The sequence below is a fragment of the Phasianus colchicus genome, chromosome Z (genome assembly GCF_987193195.1).
Source record: "Phasianus colchicus chromosome Z, bPhaCol1.hap1.1, whole genome shotgun sequence".
NCBI lineage: Eukaryota > Metazoa > Chordata > Aves > Galliformes > Phasianidae > Phasianus > Phasianus colchicus.
Genome location: NC_143476.1, coordinates 47,268,520 through 47,295,291, shown reverse-complemented (window position 1 = coordinate 47,295,291; position 26,772 = coordinate 47,268,520). Strand labels below are relative to the sequence as shown.

At 38.1% G+C, this 26,772-nt stretch overlaps 1 protein-coding gene across 5 annotated transcripts in view; it reads right to left on the bottom strand.

Annotated features, from left to right (window-relative positions):
• The window catches only part of CDC42SE2 (CDC42 small effector 2), a 100,281-nt gene that overhangs the window by 39,769 nt on the left and 33,740 nt on the right, over window positions 1–26,772 (bottom strand). For 4 of the 5 annotated variants that reach the window (XM_090131945.1, XM_090131946.1, XM_090131944.1 and 1 more), the window contains one exon: window positions 5,771–6,088. In XM_090131945.1, the coding sequence (XP_089988071.1) occupies window positions 5,771–5,824 (54 nt within the window). In that variant the 5' untranslated portion in view covers window positions 5,825–6,088. Of the gene's footprint in view, window positions 1–5,770; window positions 6,089–9,668; window positions 9,833–26,772 lie in introns of those variants that run through there. The other variant, XM_090131947.1, reaches the window with a different exon arrangement.

Sequence of the window (26,772 nt, the reverse complement as noted above, 5' to 3'; positions counted from 1 at the left end):
CCACCACCTCCCTTGGCAGGCCGTTCCAGTGCCTGACCACTCTCAAGAGAAAAAGTTCTTCCTCATGTCCAATCTAAACCTCATCCAATACAACTTGTGGCCATTTTCTCGGGTCCTGTTAGTCACCTGGGAGAAGAGGCCAAACCCCTCCTCATCACAACCTCCCTTCAGGAAGTTGGAGAGTGCAATGAGGTCTCCCATGACCCCCCTCTTCTCCAGACTAAACAATCCCAGCTCCTTCAGCTGCTCCTTGTAAGACTTGTGCTCCAGACCCCTCACCAGTTTAGTTGCCCTACTCTGGACACGTTCCAGGACCTCAATGTCTTTCTTGTAGCAAGAGACCCAAATCTGAACACAATACTCAAGGTGCGGCCTCACCAGTGCTGAGTACAAGGGGATGATTACCTTCCCGCTCCTGCTTGGTCCATTATTTCTAATGCAGGCCAGGATGCCATTGGCCCTCATGGCCACCTCAGCACACTGTCAGCTAGTGTTCAGCTGAGCATCAACCAACACTCCCAGGTCCCTTTCCTCTTCACTGTCATCCAGCCACTCTGCCCCAAGCCTATAGCGCTGCATGTGGTTATTGTGGTCAAAGTGCAGGACCTGGAACTTGGCTTTGTTGAACTTCATCCTCTTCACCTCAGTCCAGCGATCCAGCTTATCCAGATCCCTCTGAAGGGCCTCTCCACCCTCAGGCAGATTGACACTACCTCCCAACTTGGTGTCATCTGCAAACTTACTCAGTTTGTACACTCAGTCCCCTCATTTAGGTCATCAATAAAGATATTAAACAAGATGGGCCTCAGTACTGACCCCTGGGGGACACCACTTGTAACAGGTCGCCAGCTGGACTTCATTAACCACTACCCTTTGGGCATGGACCTCTAGCCAGTTCCTTACCCAAAGAAGGGTACACCTGTCCAGGCCATGAGCAGCTGGTTTTCCCAGAAGAATACTGTGAAAGACCGTGTCAAAAGCTTTGCTGAAGTCTAGGTAAAGAGCATCTACAGGCTTTCCCTTGTCTATCAGTCTAGTCACCCAGACATAGGAGGAGATGAGGTTGGTCAAGCATGTCCTGCCTTTCATGAACTCATGCTAGCTGGGCCTGATCTCCCAGATGCCACGCATGTGCTGTGTGATCTCACCCAAGATGATTTGCTCCATAACTTTCCCTGGTAGTAAGTCAGGCTGACAGGTCTGTAGTCCATCAGATCCTCCTTACGGCCCTTCTTGCCAATGGGAGTCCCATCGGCAAGCCTCCAATCCTCTGGGACTTCTCCAGATAAACAGGAGCACTGGTAGATGGCGGAAAGTGGTTCAGCAATCACCCCTCCAGCTTCCTCAGCATCCTAGGATGGAGTCTGTCCAGTCCCATGGACTTGTGAGAGTCGAGACGGAGCAGGAGCTCTCTAACCGTCTCCACCTGAATCACTGGGGCTGTACTCTGCACAGCATCCCAGATTTCCAGATCAAGGTGTAAAGTGCCCTGAGGACAACTGATCTGCCTATTAAGGGCAGATGTAAAGAAGGCATTGAGGACCTCAGCCTTCTTCGTATCCTCAGTGGTCACATTCCCCGCTGCATCAAGTAAAGGATGGAAATTTGCCTTGATTCTTCTCTTACCACTGACATATTTGTAAAAGGATTTTTTATTCTCTTTTATTGCAGTGACCAATCTGAGTCCAACTTGGGCTTTTGCATTCCTAACTTCCTCCCTGCATACCTTACTTGTAATCTCCCCAAGTAGCCTGTCCCTTCTTCCAGAGGACACAGACTCTCTTTTTCTTCCGAAGTCTCAACAATAGTTCCCGGTTCATCCACACCGGTCTTCTTCCCCTACGGCTTGCCTTATGGCATACAGGGACAGCCTGTTCTTGTGCCTTTAAGATTTACATCTTGAGGATCGTCCAGGCTTCCTAGACCCCTTTACCCTTAAGAAGCAAGGGACCTGTGCTACATGCGTCTTGAACAGGTCAAAGTCCACCCTCCTGAAGCTCAAGATAGAAGTTTTGCTAGTGACCCCTATGACATATCCAAGAACAGAGAATTCTACAATTTCATGGTCACTCTGCCCAACACAGTCCCCAACCTTCGTGTCTCCTACCAGTACTTCACTGTTAGTGATAGAGCAGGTCTAGCAGGGCACCACCCCTGGCAGGCTCTCGTATGAGCTGCGTAAGGAAACTATCATCCACGCGCTGCAGAAACCTCTTGGGCTGCTTCCTCTGTGCAGTAATATATTTCTAACATATATCAGGGAAGTTGAAGACTCCCATGAGAAAGAGTGCTGGTGATTGTGCAACTTCTGCAAGCTGCTCACAGAATGCTTCATCCTTCTTTTCATCCTGATTAGGTAGTCTATAACAGACCCCCACCAAGATGTCACCACTACAGGCCTTCTCACTGACCTTACACATAGACACTCTACTATATCATTCCCAACCCCAAGCTCTTCAACATCAAAACAGTCTTTAATACAAAGGGCCACACCACCACCCTTCCTTCCTCATCTATCCCTTCTGAAGAGCTTGCAGCCATCCATCACAGCACTCCACTTATGGGAGTGGTCCCACCACGTTTCGGTAATAGCAACTAAGTCATAGTTAGCCTGCCACACAATTGCTTCCAACTCCCCCTTGCTGTTGCCCATGCTGTGTGCATTGCTGTAGATGCACTTCAGCTGAGCTATCTGCCTCACCCCCAGCTCAAGCACTGTTCCCCTAGGCTCATCTCTGGTGAGCCCTGTTTTGTCTCCCTCCCCCATGATAGCTAGTTTAAAGCTCTTTTGATAAGCCCTGCTAGCTCCTGCGCTAGGATTCGCTACCCCCTTTGAGATAGGTGGGTTCCATGCACGGACAACAGGCCAGGGGCCAAGTAAACTGCCCCATGGTCAATGAACCCAAAGTTTCATTACTTGTGCTTTCCAAGCCCACTCCATGTCCCTCACTGCCCCTGAAGGTATAGAACAAAAGATCACTTGCACTCCCTCTCCTCAAACTAAATGCCCTAAACTCCTGAAATCTCTTTTCATAATTCATAGGCTTCTCTGAGCGATTTCATCACTGCCCACCTGAACTATGAGTAATAGGAAGTAATCAGTGGACCGAATCTGCTTTGGGAGTTTTCTTGTTATGTCTCTGACCCAGGCCCCAGGAAGGCAGCACATTTCTTGACTTCTTGGGTCCAGTCTGCATATGGAGCCCTCCGTTCTTCTGAGAAGAGACCATGACCACCTTTCTTTACTGACAGAGGCAGTCTCAAGGCATGAGGGTGACTGCCTCACCTTAAGTTCCCTCCTATGCAGACCCTTCATCACCTCACCATTCACCTCCCCTTCAATTTCCAGTTTCTCAAACCTGTTGCTTAGTGGGAACTGGGGAAGCAGGGTAGGCAGGCAGGGGAGGTTTCCTGTGACACTGAGTCAGGACTCTCTTCCAACCTCCTTACCAATCAGATCTGTCTGACTGTGACAGGGCAGGGGGTCCACCACCTCTCTGGAGGTATCTCCCTGGCATCCTTCCCTCTAGCACGCCAGCAAGTCACTCTACCAGCCAATCTCCTGCTCACACTCCCTGATAGTCCTTAGTCTCTGCACCTCCTCCTTGAGCTCCACCACCTCATTCACCTGCTCACACCTCACACAGGTGGAATCCCTGCCACCATCCCCAGGCAGTAGCAAGCTCAGGAACTCCCTGCAGCCATGAGCCTTCCTGTGAGGCCCATCTGGAGTACTGCGGCCAGGCCTGGGGCTCCCAGCACAAGACACAGAGCTCTTGGAACAGATCCAGAAGAAGGCCACTAAGATGATCAAGAGGGCTGGAGCACCCTTCTGAAGAAGAAAGGTTGAGGAAACTGGGCTTCTTTAGCTTGGAGAAGGCTATGGGGAAACCTCATTGTGGCCTTCCAATACTTGTAGGGAATATATAAACAGGAGGGGGAATGGCAGTTTACGAGGGTGGATAGTGATAGAACAAAGGGGAATGGTTTGAAACTGAGACAGGGGAGGTTTAGGCTAGATATTAGGAGGAAGTTTTTCTCACAGTGGATGGTGACACACTGGAATAGGTTGCTCACAGAGGCTGTGGATGCCCCATCCCTGGAAGCATTCATGGCCAGGCTGGATGTGGCTCTGGGCAGCCTCATCTAGTGTTGGTGACCCTGTACAGTAGGGGAGTTGAAACTAGATGATCTTTAAAGGTCCTTTTCAACCCAGGCCATTCTATGATTCTATGATGATTCTATGAACATCTGAAAGACTGATTTCAAGCACAAGGTCAATGCTCAACAAAGTGCTGTTTGTACTTTAATTACTAAGGATGGCTTTAATTTCCTAAGCAAATGCACATCACCAGCCTGACAGAAATCCACAAAAATGGGCTGTTTTCCTCTTCTCCACTTTCAAAATATATTCTTCACCCTTACCTTGAGTCATGATATACAGATTACTACATGCCGCACTAACATGCCATGTATTTTTCTAGGCTTAACTGTTTCACAAAGCTTGAATCAAGATTTTAATAAGGAGCAACAGTAGAGATTTTTGTAAACACACAGAATACGCCATTTTACATCTCAGATTTTTAGGAGTTATATCTGATTTTAACTGAAATATACAATCCAAAAACTACGCAAACAGCTTTGGATGTGTTTCAAGGGACTTTCTGGCCATGCTGTTATTTGAGATCTCATCTCCTACAGTTCTAATGCACTAAGGTTGAGATAATGTTGCATTCATCAGTTACAAATGTTAATGGTCAAATTTCTAACATTTTCATTGACACATAAGGATCAGTCTGGCACTCAAGCTTTGAGAAGTGCCAATTACTACCCACTTTTTCTGAAGTCATCAGATGTTAGATTTTTTTTTAAATCCCTGAAGATCACCTTGGTATATGAATGTGAGTTTGCCCTACTCACATTCTCTAATGTCACTTTAATGCACCTTCAGTAGTCATATTTGCAAGATAGCTCTCCTTTCTTTAAGTTCATTTAGCTTGACCTGGATGTCACACAATGCAATGCTTTTTTCTTGAAGTATTAACCACAATCCAGGTTAATTCCACCCTAAAGCAGGCAAACTTGCTCCTACAGCACAAGGCACAATGCATATTCCAAAGAAACAGAAGAATATTTGTATCTTTTCCCCTCAGGTATACTTCTAAAAGTTCTTCTAACAAATTGGTCACTATGTACCTTTTCACACAACAGTCATTTCAAATTCTTGAAAAAGTTATGTGCAGTATGAGTCCTTCACCCTTCAAAGATTTTATCTAAAAATTAACAAAGCAACTAAGACTGAAAACCTGACTCCAGTTAATGTTTTAAAGGACTGGATTTCACTCTGCTTTTTCTAAGAAAACTTCTTTCACCACTGTCCAGCCACACCTCAAGACAGGCTGGGGACACTGAGTCACCATGTCCAGATTTCCAGCTGCTCTTTGGCAGTACCAGGTTAGGTCATCTTCATGTTTCCCTCCCTTTTCCCCCCTCTACTGAATTCAAAGATATACAAGCTTCTATTTCAAAGACTTTGGACAGATGTGAGATTAAGAATAGGGAAAGCAAATGTGCAACATCCATCTAGAAGACATTCTGTTCCCACTAAGCCAGTAGTTAACCGCTCAGCTCTAATTGAACTTGGTCAAATGGCATTAATTTAAAAAAGCATAAAAAACCCATACAATTATATATATACATATATATACATGTATATTATATATACAATTTTGTTAATTATACAAAAAGCAGTGCTAATATTTATACTTACAGGCTGAGGCTGTTCTGCAATACAGCAGTTGAAACACAACCAGAATTCACTCATTGTTTACGGTCTGAAGTGTGAGCACAGTTGACAACCAGAACTTGATCTCTATAAAAGTATCCCCAGGTAGCAAGTTCTTTAAATAGATTTATTTGTAATGGTTCTGATGTGAAAATTTTCCTCTCTTGAGCTCTTCTCTCAAGACAGTCTCAGGACAAACACGATGCAGTTAAAAAGTTACTTTAGAAATCTTCTCTCAACAGACTGGTCCCAGAACCATGGAAATGTTACTTACACTTCTTTGGTCTCTAGCGTTATATGAACCTGAAAACAGAAGAACATTATATTAAAAAGAAATAGGATACTGAATTTCATACTCCCAGAGAGCCACCCATACCAGTGATTTTGTGGTAATATCTTGACTACTGAATGAAAAGATGCTAGCAATCAAGTCACGTGCTAATTTCTTCAAAAACTACACAAAATGTCATATATTAGAAATTCGAATGAGGCTTAGATTCTATTTTTTGACAATGAAGCAGTATAATGGATTTGTGTCCAATCTTTTGGCACTCACTGTTCAATCTGTTACCAGCTTTCTAATGTCATTTTAAAAAATCACAATTGACTATACATCCCTTTAACTTATGGAATTCAGCCTATTGGCACTTAATTTACATTCACTGAAAATTTACCCGGTCCATTCAGAGAGCAAGGATGTAACACAGCTGTCAAGCAAAAAACAAGCTTTCCTAAATTCAAACAAAAAAATCTGCAAAAAGGATAAACTTGGTCAAAACAAGATGTTTTTTTTTTTTTCATTCTGTCTGTTCCACTGCTACACGTACAGTTGACCTCAAAAATAAATTATTTATCGAGCTTGAAACTGTTCCCTTAAACCTTCAAAAATTCCTCACATGGAATAACCGAGGCTCCAGATTCCAGTCACTCATTTGCTGTAATAATGCTTATTGGCTAATCTCCAACTTGGTTTCTTTCACTGAGTGTGCAATAAAAATTCCTCTGAGATTTCACTGAAATCATATGCCTTGCCATTAATCATACACTGGTTTGCAGATAAATGAAATAGAGAGCATTTCAAAATTTTTACATATATACTCCTAAAAAATTCTAAATATGGCTGCATCTTTATTCACATTCATTTAAATTTCCTTTGTGCATATCTATGCATTATTATTTGTATGCATTTTCTCACAGTGTGAAGTGGTTTAGGACACCATGAGATATACAAGGTACATCTATGTGTATGTACACACAGTGAAGCAATTTTTAATGGGCACGGATGAGTTGATTCTGTGGTAAAGGAGGCCCACTTAGCAGCTGTCTATATCAGTTCTCTACATACAGTGCAAATGAAGTCCTTAATTTACTGCACACAAGCCAAGGCACTGTACCATGCAGCCACTACAAGACAGGTACTTTCCAGTCCTGTTGGCTATCATGCACATGCAGAGAAGGAGCAGTACCTTTTCTCTAAAAAGTCAAAAGCCTCCAGGGAGCCTTTCCACTTCTTACTTATTTTATTGTGCTTCCTTATAATGAATACTATACAAAGCAAAGCAATTTGGAACAGCTAAAAAAAATAATTCTTCCACATAATCCCTATTTTGTCAATCTTACTTCAAAAAGAGGTCTTACTACAATGCTAACATGACTTATTTTCACTACTTAGAAGATCTTTTCTACCTCCAAAATGACCATCTAAAAACCCCAAGAATCACAAAGCTACAATAAAATATGGGAACAATCAACCAACAATGTGAAATGCAATACTGTAGTACTTTAAATAACTTTAAACATTAAAGGTCTGTAAGGAAGCTCTATTGTCATAATTCGGTAAAGTCAAAATTTTCTCAATTCTTCTAGTGAGTAAAAGTTTGATTGACTTTAAGCAGCAAGAGTATAGCATAAAGCTTGATAAGAAAATACGCTGCTCCTCCCCATCTCAGAATATGCATCCTATGTAATTCTTTTCTGGATTTCATTCAATATGTAACAAAATTGGAATCTGTAACTGTATAGCTTATCTCTACTTAAAATTAAGACTTCTGCTATTCAGAAGATGAGCTCCAAAGCTGCTTTGAAATAGAGCAATTCTCTCCTAACTCTAGCTACTCAAATTATGAGCAGTTGAAAAATGAAGTACTCAAACAGCACTTTGAAGCTTAATACACCTCAGTCTGCATAAGCTATATAAACAAGTGTCTTGCACTGGTCTTCTCTTGTTGTGCAAGTGATGCAGAATTTTTACGTGCAGCCCTTGAAGTTCTAGCACTGACATAAATTTCTCACAACTTCTTTTTGACAAAGTCCACATTTTGCATATCAAGTTCTAATTTTCACAGAGGGTTAATTTTCTCCCATGCTCATGGAAAGCCATGGAAATTCTTCTGCTGACCAGCCTGCTCACTTCCATGCTAACAGCTAGCATACTCTCCAGCTTGCTGCAGCTTTAAGCACTCATGCTTACCTGAAGCCCTCAAAACAAAACTGAAAAGATTGGCTATGCTACTCTGAGCCTTGAATGCTTTTCCTGGTTACAAAACACTTAAGTGTGCAGAAGACGTAAGACCTCTTCTACCCAGTCACACTCACTGTGCTGGACTTGAATTCTCACAGACACGATTCTCTCTAAAACTGATTTGATCTTATGTGAAGAGCCACTGAATGCCAAAATTAAGCTGTTACTGCTTTAGTATCAAGCACTTTTTTCTATCTAATGATGGAATTTTATATACCCCACTCTGCTATACACATGTTCTTTTACAGTGGCCAAGTTAATATAAAAGACCAGGTACAAATCTGCTGCACCAAAACGGAAAGAAAATGTTGAAGGCAAGAAGAGATACTGACACTTGACAACATGACACTTGATCTTATGCTGTTACCAGAGCCTTTAAAGAACACACTTTAACAGAAAAATTGCCTTTTTAAATCACCAGAAAGAAAAAGAGGGAAAGAAAAAGATGACCACATTGACCTACATCTACAAGCCGGGCAATTATTCAGTATCAGTCCTTCAATCTGATGATAAAGTGTTTCTGTAAAGCCTGGCCTACTGCAAATCTGAACACATTTAATAACGAAACAACATCTCACAGCTTGTTCTCTGCTTTGTCACATTATCCACCTATTAACATGGCATCATGTGAAGAACATATTCATCTCTGTAGATCTGCCAGATCAAGCAGACAGTACCAGGGCTCCCAATTCAAGCATGAAGTTCAAAAAAAGCACCGTTGCTTCTCCTTTTTGCTCTTTACATAGATTTATGATGCTCAGAGAAGCAGAATATCACACAACTTAGACTGAAAGGCCAATGTACTTATTCTGTCTGAACTAGAAGGATAAAATAGTGATCGGTGTCAAAACATCTACTTGCTTTTTTCCAGTTTGAACTTTCCAGACACAAAGCCATATTTTATAACACACCATTCATATTAGAAGAGCATATAAAACTACCATGCCACAATTCTTTGCTTGTTTCAAGTTTCTTATATCTTACTTATAACTTTTATTTTACTTCATTTATAAGTAGTGTGGAAAAACAAATATATAAAAAGAAGGATGCATCATTATTTAAAGTGAAATAATGAAAATGAGCTTACTGGTTTCCGAAGTTTATTCCACAGAACAAACAAAAAAGATAATGTATTGCTTATTGTTAAATACCAGTCACAAAGGTGGAAAGTGCAAAAACTATGTTAGCAGCGGGAGGGTGGAAAACATATTTTGTTACAGTATCAGTAGTTTCTCTTATTAAACTACAATTAAATTTTCTAGGCTAACAAAAAAGCAGGAAATAAGAAAGGGTAAAAAATGAATCAGACATTTTCCCAGTTGAGCTTTTTAGAATTACTAGCAAAAAGGAATTAGAATTTACCTGAGTTGATCCAAACAGGGATATACTGCATTCTGTGGAGAGTACAGTTGTAATAAAGCTACTTATTAATTTCGCAGGTTAAGAACAGCGCACTGTTCTATTAAGTTTCTTTTAAGGGTTAACCTTCTGTATCATCTAGCTGCATACTGTTTGTTGTAGCTTCAGACAGGAAGCGTGGTAACAAGGTTCTCACAATTACTTAAAGCAAATAAAACCACAGGAAGAGAAAGAAGATGACTGCAGGTGTTAATGTCTGAATTTTAACTTGCCCCAAAGCTCAGACTACCATTTAAGGAGAGGGGAAAAAATTACTAAAAAAAAAAAAAAAAGAAGTGAAGTGTCAAAGTCATAACCAAGTATGTTATGTCATTTTATGATGCACCTTGTTATGCTTAAGTATGCATACAGTAATGGCTAGGACTATTACTTTTTTTTTTTTTTTGTCTCTAATAGTTGATAGGAAAGAAATTTTAAATATATATATAATTTTTTTTCCTTTAGATGCTCCAAAATCTATTATAGAGTGTTTTCTTGTTTGTTTTTAAAACTTTTTTCATATTGTCCCATTAATCTCTATTATGGCTGTAACATTTCTTCTTGCTGCTTAGAGGATATGTGCTCAAGTGGCAGCAAGGAATGAATGACATTAAGCTGCACGCAAACTAACAAAGAGGTCGAGCTTGTGTACTCTTTCCATACTCTTTAAGCTGTAGCAACTGAGGGATGCTTTCCAGATCTCAAAGGAAGTTGGAAATGTTTCCTTCCTTGCCAACCTGATTTTTAAACTACTTTTTGAAACAAAGCAATATGTAGGACAAGCAATATAGGCTTAAAAAAATCCACTGTCTATTGAAAAATTTGCACACATTTTATCAGTCTGCCTTGGCAGGGCAGGGCATAGGCAATCAGGCAATTATTCCTTTCCCCAACAGCAGGGAGACGCTTTGGGGGATTTTACTGCTGCTTTCAATGCTCTGGATATCTTTTGCACTCTCAGATTCTGAGATATCTGAATTGCAAGGAGCTCTTGCCAGATCAAAGATGTTATTCAACATCAGCACAAGCTAAGCAATGCCAAAATCCGTTCCCCACTTCCCTCTAACTTTCCAACATCTATCCCTGTCCCTGCAATATATTTTTGGATTTAGTTTCAAAACAATGAAGTTGAAGTTCTTCAAACTGAGTTAAGACTTTCTCGTGCATTTTGAATATTGAAAGTATTGGCCCTGACTTTGTTTTAAAAGGCATATTTTATTCATGTATTTTCCTATTTGAACATTATGACTAAATCTGCTTAAAATTAAGAAATTTTATTTTAGTGTTTTATTTGAGGATTTATTTTAGTGTTTTATTTGAGGATTACTGGTTGTAATTGGTCATTTGGAATCAGTCCCTCCCTCCTCTTTTTATGCCCTCTCTCCATACTTACGTGAAATAGTTTTCATTAGTTTATTTCTCCATACTTACAGTGAAATAGTTTTCATTAATTGATTTCCCAAAGTAACTTGAGAACAGGCTGTACTTCAAATCAAGCTCAACACAAACTAGTAGCCATAGAGGCCTAATAAAAGTGCTTTGTTTCCAATTGAAAAATTTCAGAAAATATGGATATATATATATATATATGATGAAGATTCTCTTACAGCTTACTTGAAGGAAAAAGTTGTCTTTTTTTTTTTTTTTTTTAATTCTTGTTGTTGCTAATATAATGCTATCAACCACATATTTTACTGGAACAAAAATACTTCAAGTTTGTTTGTGTTCTCAGTTGGTAGCAAGCCAACAATGATTTCCCTGCAATAAATGCACACACTTAACAGAAGGAAAGGCAGCAAAAAGTGCAGGAAGGGAGCTACAGTAAATCAGCCAGGTATTTTTTACCAAGTCTCTGACTTAAAGAAAGCATTAAAATAGATACAGGAAGGAAAGCACACTACACAGTCAAAGAAAACAGCTCATTTGGTACAAGCAGTAACATTGTGGGTGCTAGTGGGAAGCTTAAAGAAGACCGTCTTTAAGCATCTTTAATACATACTGGTAACAGGAAGCTCAAACAAATGTTTTACCACTGACCATTGTCCTGACGTTTCACTCTCCACCCACAATTCCCTGTGTTCTACTCTCTGCTAAATTTTGTTACGTACTTAAATGAATGTCCCAGCCTTCAAGGTCCCTATTACCCTGTGTACAAAATTAACAACTGAAATAGACAATATTGCATGATTCTCATTAAAATTCCAGTATTGGTCAGTCAGAAACAAAAGTACTGTTTTTCAAGATTTAATCAAATTTTACAGGCAATACTGTATAAGTGATTGTGTATGACAGGCAAGCTCTTGCCCAGTACTGATGTTTTAAAGTTGCCTGTGTCTTCAATTAATGACATGGGTCCAACGCAGCTTTCTGAAAGAGCCTGTATAACACAGTTCACACTAGTTCCTCCACAAAGATCTGTCATACATGTAAACAGTAACATTCTTCTTTGAAAAACACAGCACAAAACATTAAGTAACTCTGCACTATGAAAGTATCTGAAGACTAACAGAAAACTAAGATCCAAATTTGTTATAAAAATGATAAAGGAAATTCTAAGACAAAATAGATACATTTTGTCATTCTTAAGACCTAGACTAGACATAATGTATTTTCTCCTATCTAATAAAACCTGTTAATAACAAGTGAAAATCTTTAAGAATCTACTCTAAGCACATTGCTATGCATACAGGAAATCTAAGTTCACGATTCTTATCAATTTCCACTGACTAACAGAATTTGTTTTTCTAAATTTTCAGTTGATCAATAATATTACCTACTTAGCTGACAATTCCTATTGAAGGTAACACAAAAGAACACAAGAGTGGATGAAAAGAGAAGTTATTTATCTTGACAGGTAATACCAGTCAGAGGGAAAAACTAAAGAGTCAAATTAGTGCTCTAAGGCAGGCTCTGAACAAGGCATAATTTCCACAATGAATGGAAACAGAAAATCTCTATGAGCAGTCCCCCATTTTTACTTCTAAACTGAAGACAGAATTAGTCAGCATCGGGGTCCCTGGAGTTCACCATCTGAATACAGTAGTTTCCACAGTAGTGGAACAACAGTCTACTGAAGATTCTGAAAAAGACAAACAACAACAACAAAAAACCTTGACAAACTATTTGATATGCCATATGAGATAATCAAGGGACCATTATCTAGTTGTTCTAGTATGATAATAGGTAAAAAGAATTATTCACAGCATTTAATACTCCTTTTTTCAAGGAAACCAATGTTCCAAAGCAATTTCCAAGGAAGGTTTAGGATAGAAAAAAGATTAAGTGGGAACCAACAGGGAAAAGGCCATGAAAACTATAAGCAGTTCATAGAGGCAACCCATCAACAGAATGGTAAGAGCTTCATTCCAAAAGAAAGAAAAAAAAGGAATATGGAACACTTGCAATAAGGCCTACCATTCTATCCAAAGATATGATAAGCCCTAGGAACGTATTGTTACCATGTCCTTGCCTCACATCCAAGAGCAAAGCAGTTCTGAGACTGACTAGATAATCAAAGCAGAATCAGGTTCTGTGGGATGGGACAGGAAAGTCTGTCTGGCAGTACAGAATGCTAGGAAGGCTGAACGTCACTGGTCTGAGGAGCCAGGTGCACAGACTCCATTCACACCTTCCCTCCCACAGGAGGTTCTACTGTTGCTCACTCAGAACAAACTCATACAACTACCATGCATACCTCAGAATAAATTAGGCTGCTAAAATAGAACCAAATGGCCTTATTAGGACTTGATCACCAAGGTAAGCATCTGGAGCTACACCAGTAGGCTAATGATGTAGGCCTCAAAAAGTATGCTCTAGTCAGAAACAGACGTACATGTGATAACACTTGCCACAGCTGCAGTTGCTGTGAGACAAGAGCAAATGAAAAACACCTGAAAAACTGGCTGAAGTTTTGTCTTCCTCCCATCAATACCTAGAGTTCTGCTAAGGCAGCACCACAAAACATGCAGCACAATGTAACATCCAGACGCCAGGTTCAGATTTCATCTCTCTATATAATTATATAGCAAAGGCTGTCTCCTCCCAGACATTTCTTGTCTCACTGAAGCAGAAAGAAAATCTAAAAAAAGCTGGAGAAATAAGAAGTTGCATCTGTGTAATATAACCAGTATCTTCCATAATGCAGTGAAATATCCTAATTCTAGAATTCCTGAACAACTGACAAAACAGCAAACAAACTATTGTGCTTTGTGTTTACCTCACAATAAATTTAAACTAAACTGCTAAGAAAGAAGTTCATGTGACTTCCACAGTACAGGTAACCCCTCCCTATCAATTTCTACACACCAGAAGCCTACAAAATACTATGACTGCATATGTTTCTGTCTGTATGAAGCCACACACAAAACCTGAACTCTGTACCTGTGATGGTCAAAAAACATTTGATTCACTGGGCTAAGACCATCATGTTATGTGCAGCAAATATGACAATAGCCATAAAGCTAACAAACTCTTACCTCTACAATCCTTAAACAGTGTACCTATATAAAGGAGAATAATTACATACTGGAAAAAAGTTTCTAGGTCAGATGGTAAAGAAAATTCATCTTAGAATTGCAGTTAGTCTGAAATGAGGTTTTATAGGTCAACAACACCTTTTCTTGTGCTGAAAGTAATGATTTTTTTCAGAAGAGGATAAGATTTAGGGAGATGGAGAAAAAAGTTTTCAGGAGATTTTTGTTTATGCTAGGTTACTCCACTTCTCTCTTTTGAGACCACCTTCAGATGCAGCTTGATTCAGACAATTTTGAGGACTTATTTTCAATTTCTTCCCATTCTCCCAAGGTTCTGAGGGTCACTGAGAATGATACTTAGCATTCAGTTAGGATCTTTACAAAAAATATTTCACCTCAGAGAGCTCTTGCATGTCTTTTTTTAAAACACCGATATAACGTTTATCTCCTCACTCAAAGGCTGGAGTATGAAAAGAAAACAGTGAAAATTCTCAAAGATTTTAGTTTTGTGATAGATATGCATTTATTAATCTTCTGGTTGAAAGTACAAAACAGGTTTGTTGTTTGGCATACCTTCTTATACACAAGAAGACAAGAAGAACTTTACCAAATAAAGATTTATTATAGATCAATAAAGCTTAAGAATTCAGGCAGAGATGTGCAATTTTAGAAACAAATATTTTGAGAGAAAAGACACTATGCCATAACATACATAGAAAAACAGTCAAGTGTAGATACAGACAGCTTGAGATAAAAATATGTGCTGCACAAGACATATTTCTAATTCTAGAGAAATTTCAGTGGAGATACCAGAATTGTTGACCTAGTAACGAAACAAAGGCAAATCCAAAATGTTCCAGAAACATTATAACAAAGTATATACTCTCAACAGAACAACCACTCCTGTTCTGAAATCTGAAAGAACAGGAAGTTAAACTGTCTCCTCACAAATGACCTGCTTATCGCGCCAAGAAACAATGAATTGTATTCCCTATGTACCCAGAAAAAGTTCAAGGTCACTGCAACCCAAGTGTTGATTTGGAAAATGCCCTGTGGGTCATATTTCAGCAGTGGTTAAGTCTTGAATTTTATTACCAATGTAAAATCATCTGAAGTGATCTGGCTTTCCTTTCTCAACACAATGTATACAGTAGAACATGGCTTATCTGCGCTGGTAACAAACCAGTGAACAGAAAAACCTGGATTAAAACAGTGTAAATTCTACAGACTTCTCCAACTAGTTTTAAGACAAGTTGTACATAATTGGAAATGCTAAAGAAGTTCACTTAAGTTCTGCAGTCTTAAAGTTGCTGACAAAACCATCAGCAATATGCAGGGCTTGCCTGCTCAGTACTGAAGTAACTTTATACATCTCAATTCTCAGTCAATAGCTCGCTACAGTAAGGAAGTAAGCAGGCTATGCACCAAGTCTACGCTGACACCAAATAACCACAGTATGACACATTATAACCCCAGAATGAACTTTCAGCTACATTAATTACAGTTGTTCTCATACAACAGAGAGAAGATGACATGTAGTTAGAAATTACATTACCATGTATATGCTTAAGAAATAGAGTATCACGAATAGGTTATGGTTTCCAAAATACAAACTTAGTCTGCCAACAATTTAAAGCATGTTTTGAATTAATTTCAATGATAATTGCATGTCACAAACTATTCAATTTCTTTCCAAGAAGACACCAGTAGAACAGATTTTAAAATACTTCACATAACGAAAGTCTTCTTTTTTTTTTCCTTTCCTTTTCTTTGCTTTTTTTTTTTTTTTTTTTTTTTTAACATAATGCTTGAGTGGAATGAATTGTGATAAACACAAACATTTCTCAAACCGAGTATCTTTCTGTTCTTTGTTATGCAAAGAAAATATTTTCTACATATTACATGAACATGCAAGACAACTTGCCACACCTCACCAACTGTTTGGTTTGAATAAGGTGTGCTGTTTCCCAGAACAGGACAGCTGGTCCTGCTGCCCTGTCTCCCTTCACAGCCTCTTGGCCCTGGGCATCACTGATACTTGTTGGCACCTGCAGAGATCAGCCGGAGCCATCCCACTGAGTGCAGGAAACTGACATATCTAAGAGCTAAAGGAGATAAGAGATAAACTCGCAGATTACTAAGGTTTTCTTTTTTTTCTTTGCAGTAAAAACCTGATTCACCTACAGCACATTTACTCATTTATTCTCACTGCACAATTGGTTCAGCCAGTTGGCTTTAATGTACTTGTGCATCTGCTATTAATTCTCTTCCCCAAGAACACTTCTTTTTATTTGCTCTTAAGAACATTTGGCACTAGTAACACCCTTCCTATCTCTTCATAATACATGCTAGGGTAAATTCATATCACTCAATAGAAGTTGCAGTCACTACAGGAAGAATTATTACATGACATCTGCAAAGCAGAGTCAGGCCAGCTAGTCAGTGTGACCTAGTCAAAAGTTAATCAAAACAGCATTTCTTACTTCTAAAAGCACAAGCTGGAAGGGGTGTGTGGGGGGGAAGAAGTACATCAGAAGACATTAAGAATCGTATGACAGGAGACTGATTTTCATGCTTCAATCACAAGCTGAAGAGTGCCTCTAACGAGGAAGGTACATTGCCACATTTCCTCCCAGCAATCCCAGGGTTGTAGCTTTCAACACAACTTCCACTGCGACAAAAATTTTATTTGACATCCAAGAACACTGCAGTGTGAAGACATAAGCTACTTTAAAGCGAAGAGCACACCCATTAGCAAGCTTACTCTGTTTCTTCAAAGGACAATAAGGAAAATCTAAACAGCACAACATTTTTCTCAATTTACTTTAACAATTAAACCATTGACTGTGAATCTCCTTGTGAGTAGAAAATTTTTCCTTGTACACTAAAATCTAACTCCCAGAAAAACTATCTGCTTCTCAGATGTAGTCTGAGAAACATATCTTCCACTATGCTACCAGGTGCTCAGAAACTGATGTTCCAATCACACTCTCAATTGCAGACATCAGGAGTCCTAAAAAGGCTCTAGTTACATTAAAGAAAGATTTTCACACTCCTCAGATCTTCCTAACAGTCTTGGCTCACATGACTAAACGGGAAGTTCTCTTCTGGATTAAGAAACATCTGCCATGACAGCACAAAACACTCCCCCAAAAATCCTAACTCCCTCAGAAATCTCCCCAAACCACACTGCAAATTACCCCCATCCACAAGCACAGGACTGTAAGTGAGAGAGCTAGCTGCCACATGCAGGCAGGCTGATTGACAAGCACCCCATGGAGTAGTCAGGACCCCTCCTGCACCAGTCTCGGAGCAGGACCCCTCACCAAGCATCCCACCTACCTTGCAAGCACTATGCCTCGTCCCTTGGCATGGACAGCTGGGATCACCAAGTGCTAGAAACATCACTGTTTTTAAGATAAGCTGCTGCATGTTGCTCTGTTTCATGATAGAACCAAAGCTGCATTGCATGAAAACTAAAATAACTACTTCCAGACTAATGCAACAACAAAAAAAAATCTGCACTTAAAGGATCTGTTTTCTCCCTTTTCTATTGTAAGAGTTTCATGCATGAAGCACATATATGAGTACAGGGCTATTATAAAACATTTACTGATTTCATTATTATTCTTATTTTTTAAACAGAGCTCAGAGATGCTTGTGCAATTTCAACATTTTTGTGTAACACTTCTGTTTCAGTTTCAAAGATGAGTTCTGTTGTCCTCAAAGGGAAAAAACTGATGCCCATACATAATGCATACATGAATTTTTTATTTAGTTGATGCTACCTGGAAAGTCTCCCGCATATTAAGATAGTATTTTCAAACACCACGAGCAACAAAGGCAGAGTAATTAATACAGATTTTTTTCACAGATGAAGATCAAACGTAACTGCAAAGGGTGAATCTTGTTTATTTATTGAATTCACCTTAAATATGAATGTTCTTTTTAAATTTGTGTAGTCATAACTTCAGATGGTAGATGGATGCATAAAACTCTCCTTTAATTTAAAAAAAAAAATACAAATTGATTATTTTGCCCAAATGCATTACCTTTGAGGACAAGTTTGACAACTAGCACCCTGTACTATGACATCTAGCCTTCACTCAAATACAAATTTAAACAATTCAACCTAAGCTAGTGATTATATTCCTTAACAGTAAGAGCTGTAGAGGCAAAACAACAACAACAACAACATAACAAAACAAACAAAAAAAACCAGAAAAGTTATTATTAGAAAAAAAAAGTTTAAAAAACTTCTTAAATTCTTACTGAATTATAGAACTGCCTCAGTAGGCAAGTGGTGGAAGTTCCATTTAGTACTACACTGGAGAGAGCACTAGTTAAATCAAACAAAAAGTCACATAATGGCAAAGAAATTAACAGATGAATGAGCATATCTTTTCCATTCCATTCTTAAATGATTCTGTGGGAAAGAAATCAAAAGATCTCCAACGTAGAGCAAAGCCATATTAACAAAAATTAAAGAAATGACTCAGTAACCATTAAAAGGTCTGATAAAAACTCTGAGAACCAATACCAAATAGGCAGAAGAACTACAACACTGTCTTTGCAGCATTTTAATACAGGCCTTCTCTTGATCTTGTGCTATGGTGACTTTACTGAATTTCTGAAGTCAAGTTTTTGACTGGAGTGTCGTAGCAAGCCTGGTAATTGCTAAATTACTGAAAAAATCATGTGTACAAACGGTTGCATTATTGTTAGTATCTTTGCTTATAATCCATCATCATGAACCACACTAACTATTCAACAGAAGTCTTATAGCTAAATATTTAACAGGAATCAGTTTAACTTTTAAAAAAGAAGACACACAAATGTGAGGCAGGAAATACAGGTTCTATTCTTGGCTTTGCCATAAATACACTAACTTTGAGGAAGTCTCCTGACCTCTTCAAAGTTAGCATGTGTGTGGGAAACTAAGGCACTGTGATCATGTTATCTTATGAGTCAATATAGCTAAGGACATTCTTAATTATAAATACAAGAGATTTCCACCAGTTCACTGACTGCAGTGTGCGTATTTTAGCAGAACTTGAAACTGCATGATCATAACACAGCGAGGGCAACACTTCCCCCAGCAAAGCAGGCCATAAGTAAATGTTAGTTTTTAGAATTCTGTATGTTAACCATTGAACTTTTAGAAGACATTGAAAGAACAAGGTAAATATATGGCATCCTTTTCCTATTACGCAGGTATGTTTCTCCAAATTCTGTCCAAAGAACTCTGAAATTGCCAATAACAATCTGCTTTGAAAAACAAAACAAAAAAGAAAACACCTGAATATACTGTGCTGGTAACTTAAAACAGTGATAATTTTTAAAAAACCTTCACATCTATCTTGATATCTGCTTTCTTTGTATTCCAGTAACATACCTATAAAGTCATGTACTCAGAATGTTTCATGAGAAAATTGCATTATTTTTTCAAAATGAAAATTTTAATTTTGTTGCTTAGAATTAATAAAATAAATGGCTTTTTGGAATTAGAACAGCAATACAACATACTGCTTCTTAGCTAACACTACTGCACTAAGACAGGTTTTATGCTTGTGTAGGTGGAAAAGATATTTATCACATAGCTTACTACATTCTTTATATTAGACAGTGGCTGCAACCATCCACTTATGCTACTTCTCTATCAGATCTGAAATTCTACTATCACATTGGGATTTGGTATGTAATATCTATCAAGCTTTATGAACATTTACAAGTTTCCTTTCCCCCAAGACAATCCTTGTCTTCCAGACTTATGAAGGCTTTGCTGAATGCTCAGCAGCCCTTCAAGAACATAACATTGTGAAACATCCTTGAAACAGTAAGTCTTTTCTTAAAGTAACATATTAGTACATCAGATATATAGTGCTTACACCTATTCAAGTCAACTTGTCAGGTACACCTCAAGGAAAGAAATCTCCCAAATATGAAAAATAAAAGAACATTTGCCTTCTTTACTGCAGTGACTAAACAGCACAGGGCTATAATCATGCCAGACAGCACTGCACTTTCAAATGTATCAAATTCAACACACAGATGTGCAAAACCGAGCAATTTTGTGTTTTATTTGCATGAATTTTCTTAACAAGATCTTAAAAAGCCTAATCAGTATTCTCAATAGTAAGATATTATAGTTAAAACCTGAGACCACAGATTAGAGGCAAATGCCTTGCAAATGAGAAACTATAGAGGAAAAAAATAAGCTAAATAGATGTAAATATGGCTTGGAAGGAAAGCTGACTTAACTAAAGCTGACCTACAGTGGTTACAGTTTAACAGAGGGAGAAAAAAAAACAAACATCATATTTACTGGTATATAAATTTGTCAGTATGTCACCATGACAGAAATCTACATTTCTTTATTGTCTTTTACCAAGCACTGCAAAAAAATGTATTTTTAGTCAGTCAAAAAAAAACCCACAACAATTAATAAAGTCAGTGATGTCAGCAGTTGACTTGTGGCTAATCATATGCTTCTCATGTGTTTTGTATTTAGTCAAATTTTCAGTTTTTTTTTTTTTTAATTGTTTTAAATATAAGAGAGAAAAAAAAAGGTCTTAAATATCAAAGTTTGCTGTGTGGACAAACATCAGCTAACTCAAGAAAGTCTTGATTTAAATACAAATAGTTATATTAAGTGGGATGATATTTCTTCTAAATTGAAGAGAATTCTATAGTGTTGCTCTCTTATATTCTACAGAAAATGAAATTAAAGTCAGAACTGAATGAACACTAAGAACTGAATGAACACTAAGAACAATCTTTAGAATGATTTGTGTCTTTTTTTCTTTCAGGCATTCAAATGTCATTAGAAAAAAATGAACTAAGAGTAACCTATTATTTCCCTTTTTTGATGATTAATTACAGTCTCAAAAGTCTGCATCTTCATTTCAGTAACAACTCAAAGTTAACATGCCTCACACAACTTCTTATTCTCTTTCTCAAACAATCTTTTCACAACCTCCTCATTGCTTCCAAAAGGCAAGAAATAGCAGAAATGGCTCCTTTCCTCCTTGTAATTCAGAAAAGCACCTGTAAAGTGCACATGATAGATCACACATTGCTTGCCTTTTATTATGTATGACATTCTGAGTAAAGGGATGCAATGGGGTTTTTTTAGACAAGCTTATCAAGGCATAATTTTTCTACATGGTCAAGGCGACAAAGAGTCTGACCTTCAAAGTGATTTCTTCAAGGGCTTCTCTTGTTTGAGAATCTTTTCACGATTTTGTTCCTAGAAATTCTATCGAGGGAGGAGGCCATACCCCTTCCCCCTGTCCTGTTACAGTCCACATCTCCACACCAGACTGGCTCTGTCCTCAGACACTGCCCCTACCTAATTTTACCCTTTCATCCTTTCTTCAAGAATCTCTCCACCATGCACCTACAGTGAAGAAAAAAGATGACCACCTATGTAGTGGCCAACACAGAGCCTGCTTATAGCAAATAACAGCAGAATAAGAATTGTTATCACTGTATGCTAGCACAGCAATGAAGCTATGTTCCTTTTCACACTGTAAGCAAGTCATGTTTTGCCATCACATTACTCCTAAAGTATCTGCTTCCACACTGAAGTAATACTTCCACATAAACTAAGTTCAGGTGAATTTATTTTGGAGTAAGAAAAGGGAAAAAATGTGATTTGCAAGAAAACACATTTGAAAACAACATTAATAATTCCTGTATACAGATCAAAGGCATACTACCTCCAAGCAAAATCTTTGCACTAGCTTGGCAGAATCTGTTTGCATACAGGCAAAGAAGGGAATGCAAACCAAAACACATGAGAGAATATGGGCTTCTTCATCCCATCTTTCCAAAATTTTGACATAAAAAAAGGCAGCCAAAAACCCTAGGGAAGTCTGAAAAATAAACAATATTTCTCATACCAAGACAAGCACTAGACATACAGTACTGCTGATAAACTTAAAAGGTTTTGAATAACTAATACACAAAATTTACACTTCCTTGCTATGAAAAGAATGTTGCTGCAAATCAAAATAAGATTCTCCATAAATAAGCAAGAAGACTCAAGTGTTTCTCACATCAGTCAGAACTGTTTGCACACTTGAAACAACAAAATATTCAAGATCAGCTGCAGATTTTTCCAGACAGCAACACAACAGGCAGTCTTTTTGTAACACACATGACAAAGCCAGAAGGCAAACAGCAGGAGCAGCCTCTGCAGTTCTTTGCATCAGGAAGGACTGCCAGGTTCATTCAAGGCCCTTCCTGTGTGCTACACTGATAAGACTGCAAAACAAGACACAGAAAATGACCTGAATTACAAAGCTTTGCTCATGATGGATTTAACATCAGATGCTCCCAAATTTAAGCTTGAAAAAAAAACCCAAAAACCAAACAAAAACCAAACCACTGCCAACATCACTTATACCCTGCGGCCTAGTGTCTTACCTCTTTTGACAGATAAATTCAGTTAACCAGTTATCTCTCTTCACAAATGCTTAATTCCCTAGCCCACAAAACTACCTTGCTGTTCAGAACAACCATCCTGCCTGCAAGTGATGTTATGGAGAAACAGGATAGGTCATCATAATTCCCTATGTACAAAGTCATTGCTTCTTCTACTGGCCCAGGAAAGCCAACGAATACAGGCAGGTGCTTCAAGTGAAATCGTGCTGTGTTTAAACACAGTTTAAACTTTGACATTTGCAGAGACTTTGACAATTTGGAAATACAAAGCACTAAGTAGAACACCACCTTCATTTTCTCTTAGAAACTGCTGTGGCAAATGGCCAAGAAACAATAATTAAACAGAAAAAGGTTTGGAAAACTCAAAAAAGTCCCAACTAGCACAATAACAAAGGAGGTAAGAGTGCAGATTTTTGGATTTTGAGAGAAGACACACTATTTTCCAGCCCTATGGAAATTTCTGCCCCTTTTCATCAGTTACTTTGAACTGTTAAAAACTTTTGCAGCCACTTTAAAAGTAGAGACTACAATAACTTTGAAATATTTACAGTTGGCAAATGCCTTCCTGCTGACCTTTACAACACTTCTGGTGAGCATTACTTCTGCACACAACAGAACTGCTGGCAATCTCCATTACTTCTAGAAGTTTAAGTTGTAAAATTCAATGCAATCATCTCTACTAAAAAGAGACAGAGAAGGATTGTTGCTGCATTCACATTTCTGGGTGGTTTTGTTTGTTTCTTTGTTCCTTTGTTTGTTGTTGTGGTTTGATTTTTTGTTTGTTTGTTTTTGTAAATTATGTAATAACATTATAATATTTCATATGTGCAGTCTCTCCCAATGGAAGATCTGGAACTGAGTCACTAGGATTTTGCTGGGGGGCAAATTTTTCTTGTAGAACTGATTTAAGTAAATAAATTCAAATGAAAAGCAAGCAGCAACTAACTTGACTGAATTGTCAAACTTCTGTAATTGTGATAATTCAGTTTGCCATGCAGAATTTCCCAATTTTAAATGAGATCTCATCTCCTCTAATGCCATACATCTGTTCATTTTTTCTTTTCTGTGTGTGTGTGGGTGGGTGGTGGTTATCCTCCTTGAATCTGCTGACAAAGAAATCCTGTGTCTATCAGGAAACAAACAGAACTACAAGCTAATTGCTTTGCCTGGCATTACCACCTTTTATCTGAAAGCTCACATTAAGGTAAAAAAAAGTACACATTTAGATAAAAGTTACACATGCTTTTTAATGAGTTTTTTTCCATTATTGTTGAACTTCCTCAAATACAGGGGAGCTCTCTAAGAAAGTTCTGTAAGGAACACAAGATGTAGTTGTTAAATTTGGCATTTAAGTACAGCCTCAAATCCCATCCCTGTCTAAAATAGTTTCCTTATTTTTCCTACCCTTCACAAAAATAATTTGAAACTCAAGTTATATCCAAGTATTACACAGGTGCCAGTCTTTTGCCTTTGCACTTTAAGGCATGTCAAGAAACACACCTATAGAGGGAACACGCTCTTCCTAGCCTTCAGCCCTCTTTCACTGCATAGGGTACAGGTAAGAACTAGTAAAGGAAAAGGCAGAAGAAAAAAACAAAAGAACCAGGAATTGAATACCACATCACATTTACAATCAAGTGCCAGTAAATCCCACTCTTATAGTTTTCAATGATGCTGTTACAGCTTTCCATCCTGTTTCTCTGCAGGACATGATCATCTCTGCAGCAGAGTCAGCAGATGGGAACATGTTTGCTCCAGACTCTCAGCACATCAGGGAACATGTTTGCTCCAGACTCTCAGCACATCAGGTCAGCAAGTCAAGCCTCACCAGAGCTCACCCAGAAACCATCAGATCTGCTGCTCTGTTTGCTTTGGGCCTTGACTTATGCAACAGACTGTTGCAATGGTAATGAGAAGACAGTTGGACTAGATGATCTTACAGGTCGTTTCCAACCTTGTAATTCTATGATTCTATGATAGACATTGAGGACTGGATTTAGGAAGTAAGAAAGCAAAACAAACAAACAAAAAAGCACCAATTCTACTGAAGTATATCAAATCACAGGAAAACAGTGTAAGCAATGTAACTTTTCATGTTGCCTTTCTTCATTACAGTAAATAGTTGAGCATGAGACAGTAACAGCAGCTTCAAGGAAGATATGAGTGGATTTCACTTCCCCTGGTTCTCCCAAGAGAGGTGGAGGTGATGGCTCACGTGCTAGGTTCAAAGAAAGCCAGACATGGCTGCTGCCCCTTCACAGGCATCACCAGTCACCTCTTAAAAGCCCTCTGCCACTCAGCCACAGATCATTTGGTTTAAGGTATTCACTGTTCAGTCATCCTTTCAAACGAGCCCTCCCTCTTTCCCAAACATGCAGAGACCTGTGATGGGTACAGCTGGATATTCAGTGAAGCTTATTTTGTTCACATCAGCAGCAGTATTACAATTCATTCAGGACTCTCCATGCAAACTGATCATATTGCTGCATCTTACAAATAAAAACACGTATTATGAATTCATTTATAAAACATCTGTTAGAATAAGTATAACCACTTGGTAAGAACCAATACAAATCTTACAAATAATCCACACATGCACATATATATATGAATAAATACATATATACATATGCAAATATATATGTATTTACAATAAATTAATTTCTCAAACCACTACTTCTTTAAAGATTTTATGCATCTATACTAGAAAAATAAATTCCAACCAAATTACTTCATGTTATTTAACCTGTGACAATGAATTGTGCACCGTATCCAATAGCACCACTCATTCTTCAAGAAATACACTTATCTGATTTAAGTTTAAAATCACACTCATGCACACACAAAAAAGCATTAAAGTTTTTTCTACTCTGTATGAGGACATACTTACAGTATTATGTTGAAAACCACAGATTTCTAAAGCTCAAAATAGATTACAGTTAAAAGTATCACACAATAACAACAGTAGCATGTAATTGATTTATCTTTATATTAAAAAACAAGAACAGAGATTTCCATCTAAATATTAAAAATTAACAAAGAGAACCTAGAAGACTGACAGGCACAGAGGTTCTTCTAGCTGCTTCTTCTAACTGCTATGCTAGAAGCTTAATTTGATCATACTCAAATGTGGCTGTTCTCATTTGGAAAGCTGCCCTAATTCTTTTCTCCAGTGCCTTGTTGCTAGGGCTGCAGCTGCATGGTCCACTCTTGTTGAAGCGCATGTCTTTGGAAGGGGACACAAAGATTTTCACTATCTTTTTCTTAGAGCACTGGACCATCAGAATTGTGCATTCCCCTTTTTTCCCCCAACCAGAGTACTCAGAGAATCCCAGCCATTCAATCATGACTATTTATATATGGATCAGGAATCTCACGCCTTTACTAAATTTCATACGACTATCCAGTTCAGTAAACAAGGTCTTCACTGTTGAATTATGGTCCGTTTATCTTCACCATGATTGTATGAAAAGTTAACATTAGAGCACTGCTTCAGAACTAGTGAGGCATGATTTTCAAAACCATTAAGAACCATCTCCTTATTTGCTAACCTTCAAGTAACAACTGACTTTAAAAATCCTGGTGATCTTCTGCATATACATACTTATGCTGGCTAGGACACAGAACAGAAAAGAACACAACCACCAAACCAGCACACAGTGATGCTCACTAACACTGAACTTCCTTCTCAGTTTTACTCAGTAATTATTATCAAATCTTTTATTAGCATTCTATGAAAATGCTAATATGGTTGTGTCAGCTATGAAGGGGAGAGGGATATGAGCAGTGTTTCTATTCAGAATATTTTGCAAAATTTTAAATAATAACAATAATAATAAAATCCCAAGTTAAAATTGTTTCTTGGTTAACTCTGATACTGTTTTGCTTATTTACATATAAAGAAGTTGTTTACTATTTGTAGTGTCATCAGAAAGAAAATACCCCAAAATAATTGGTGTTCACTTTTGATTCCTCTTCCTCTAGGCAAAAAAAAAACAAAAACCAAAAAACAAAAAACAATAACTATGGAATAGCAGAAAAAGAATAGGAAATAAAAATAAATAAATTCTTGAAAAAAAATCTGATGTCAATACATAGTTACTCATAAAATGGCTTTGGGTTTTTAGATGCTACATGAAAATTAGTAG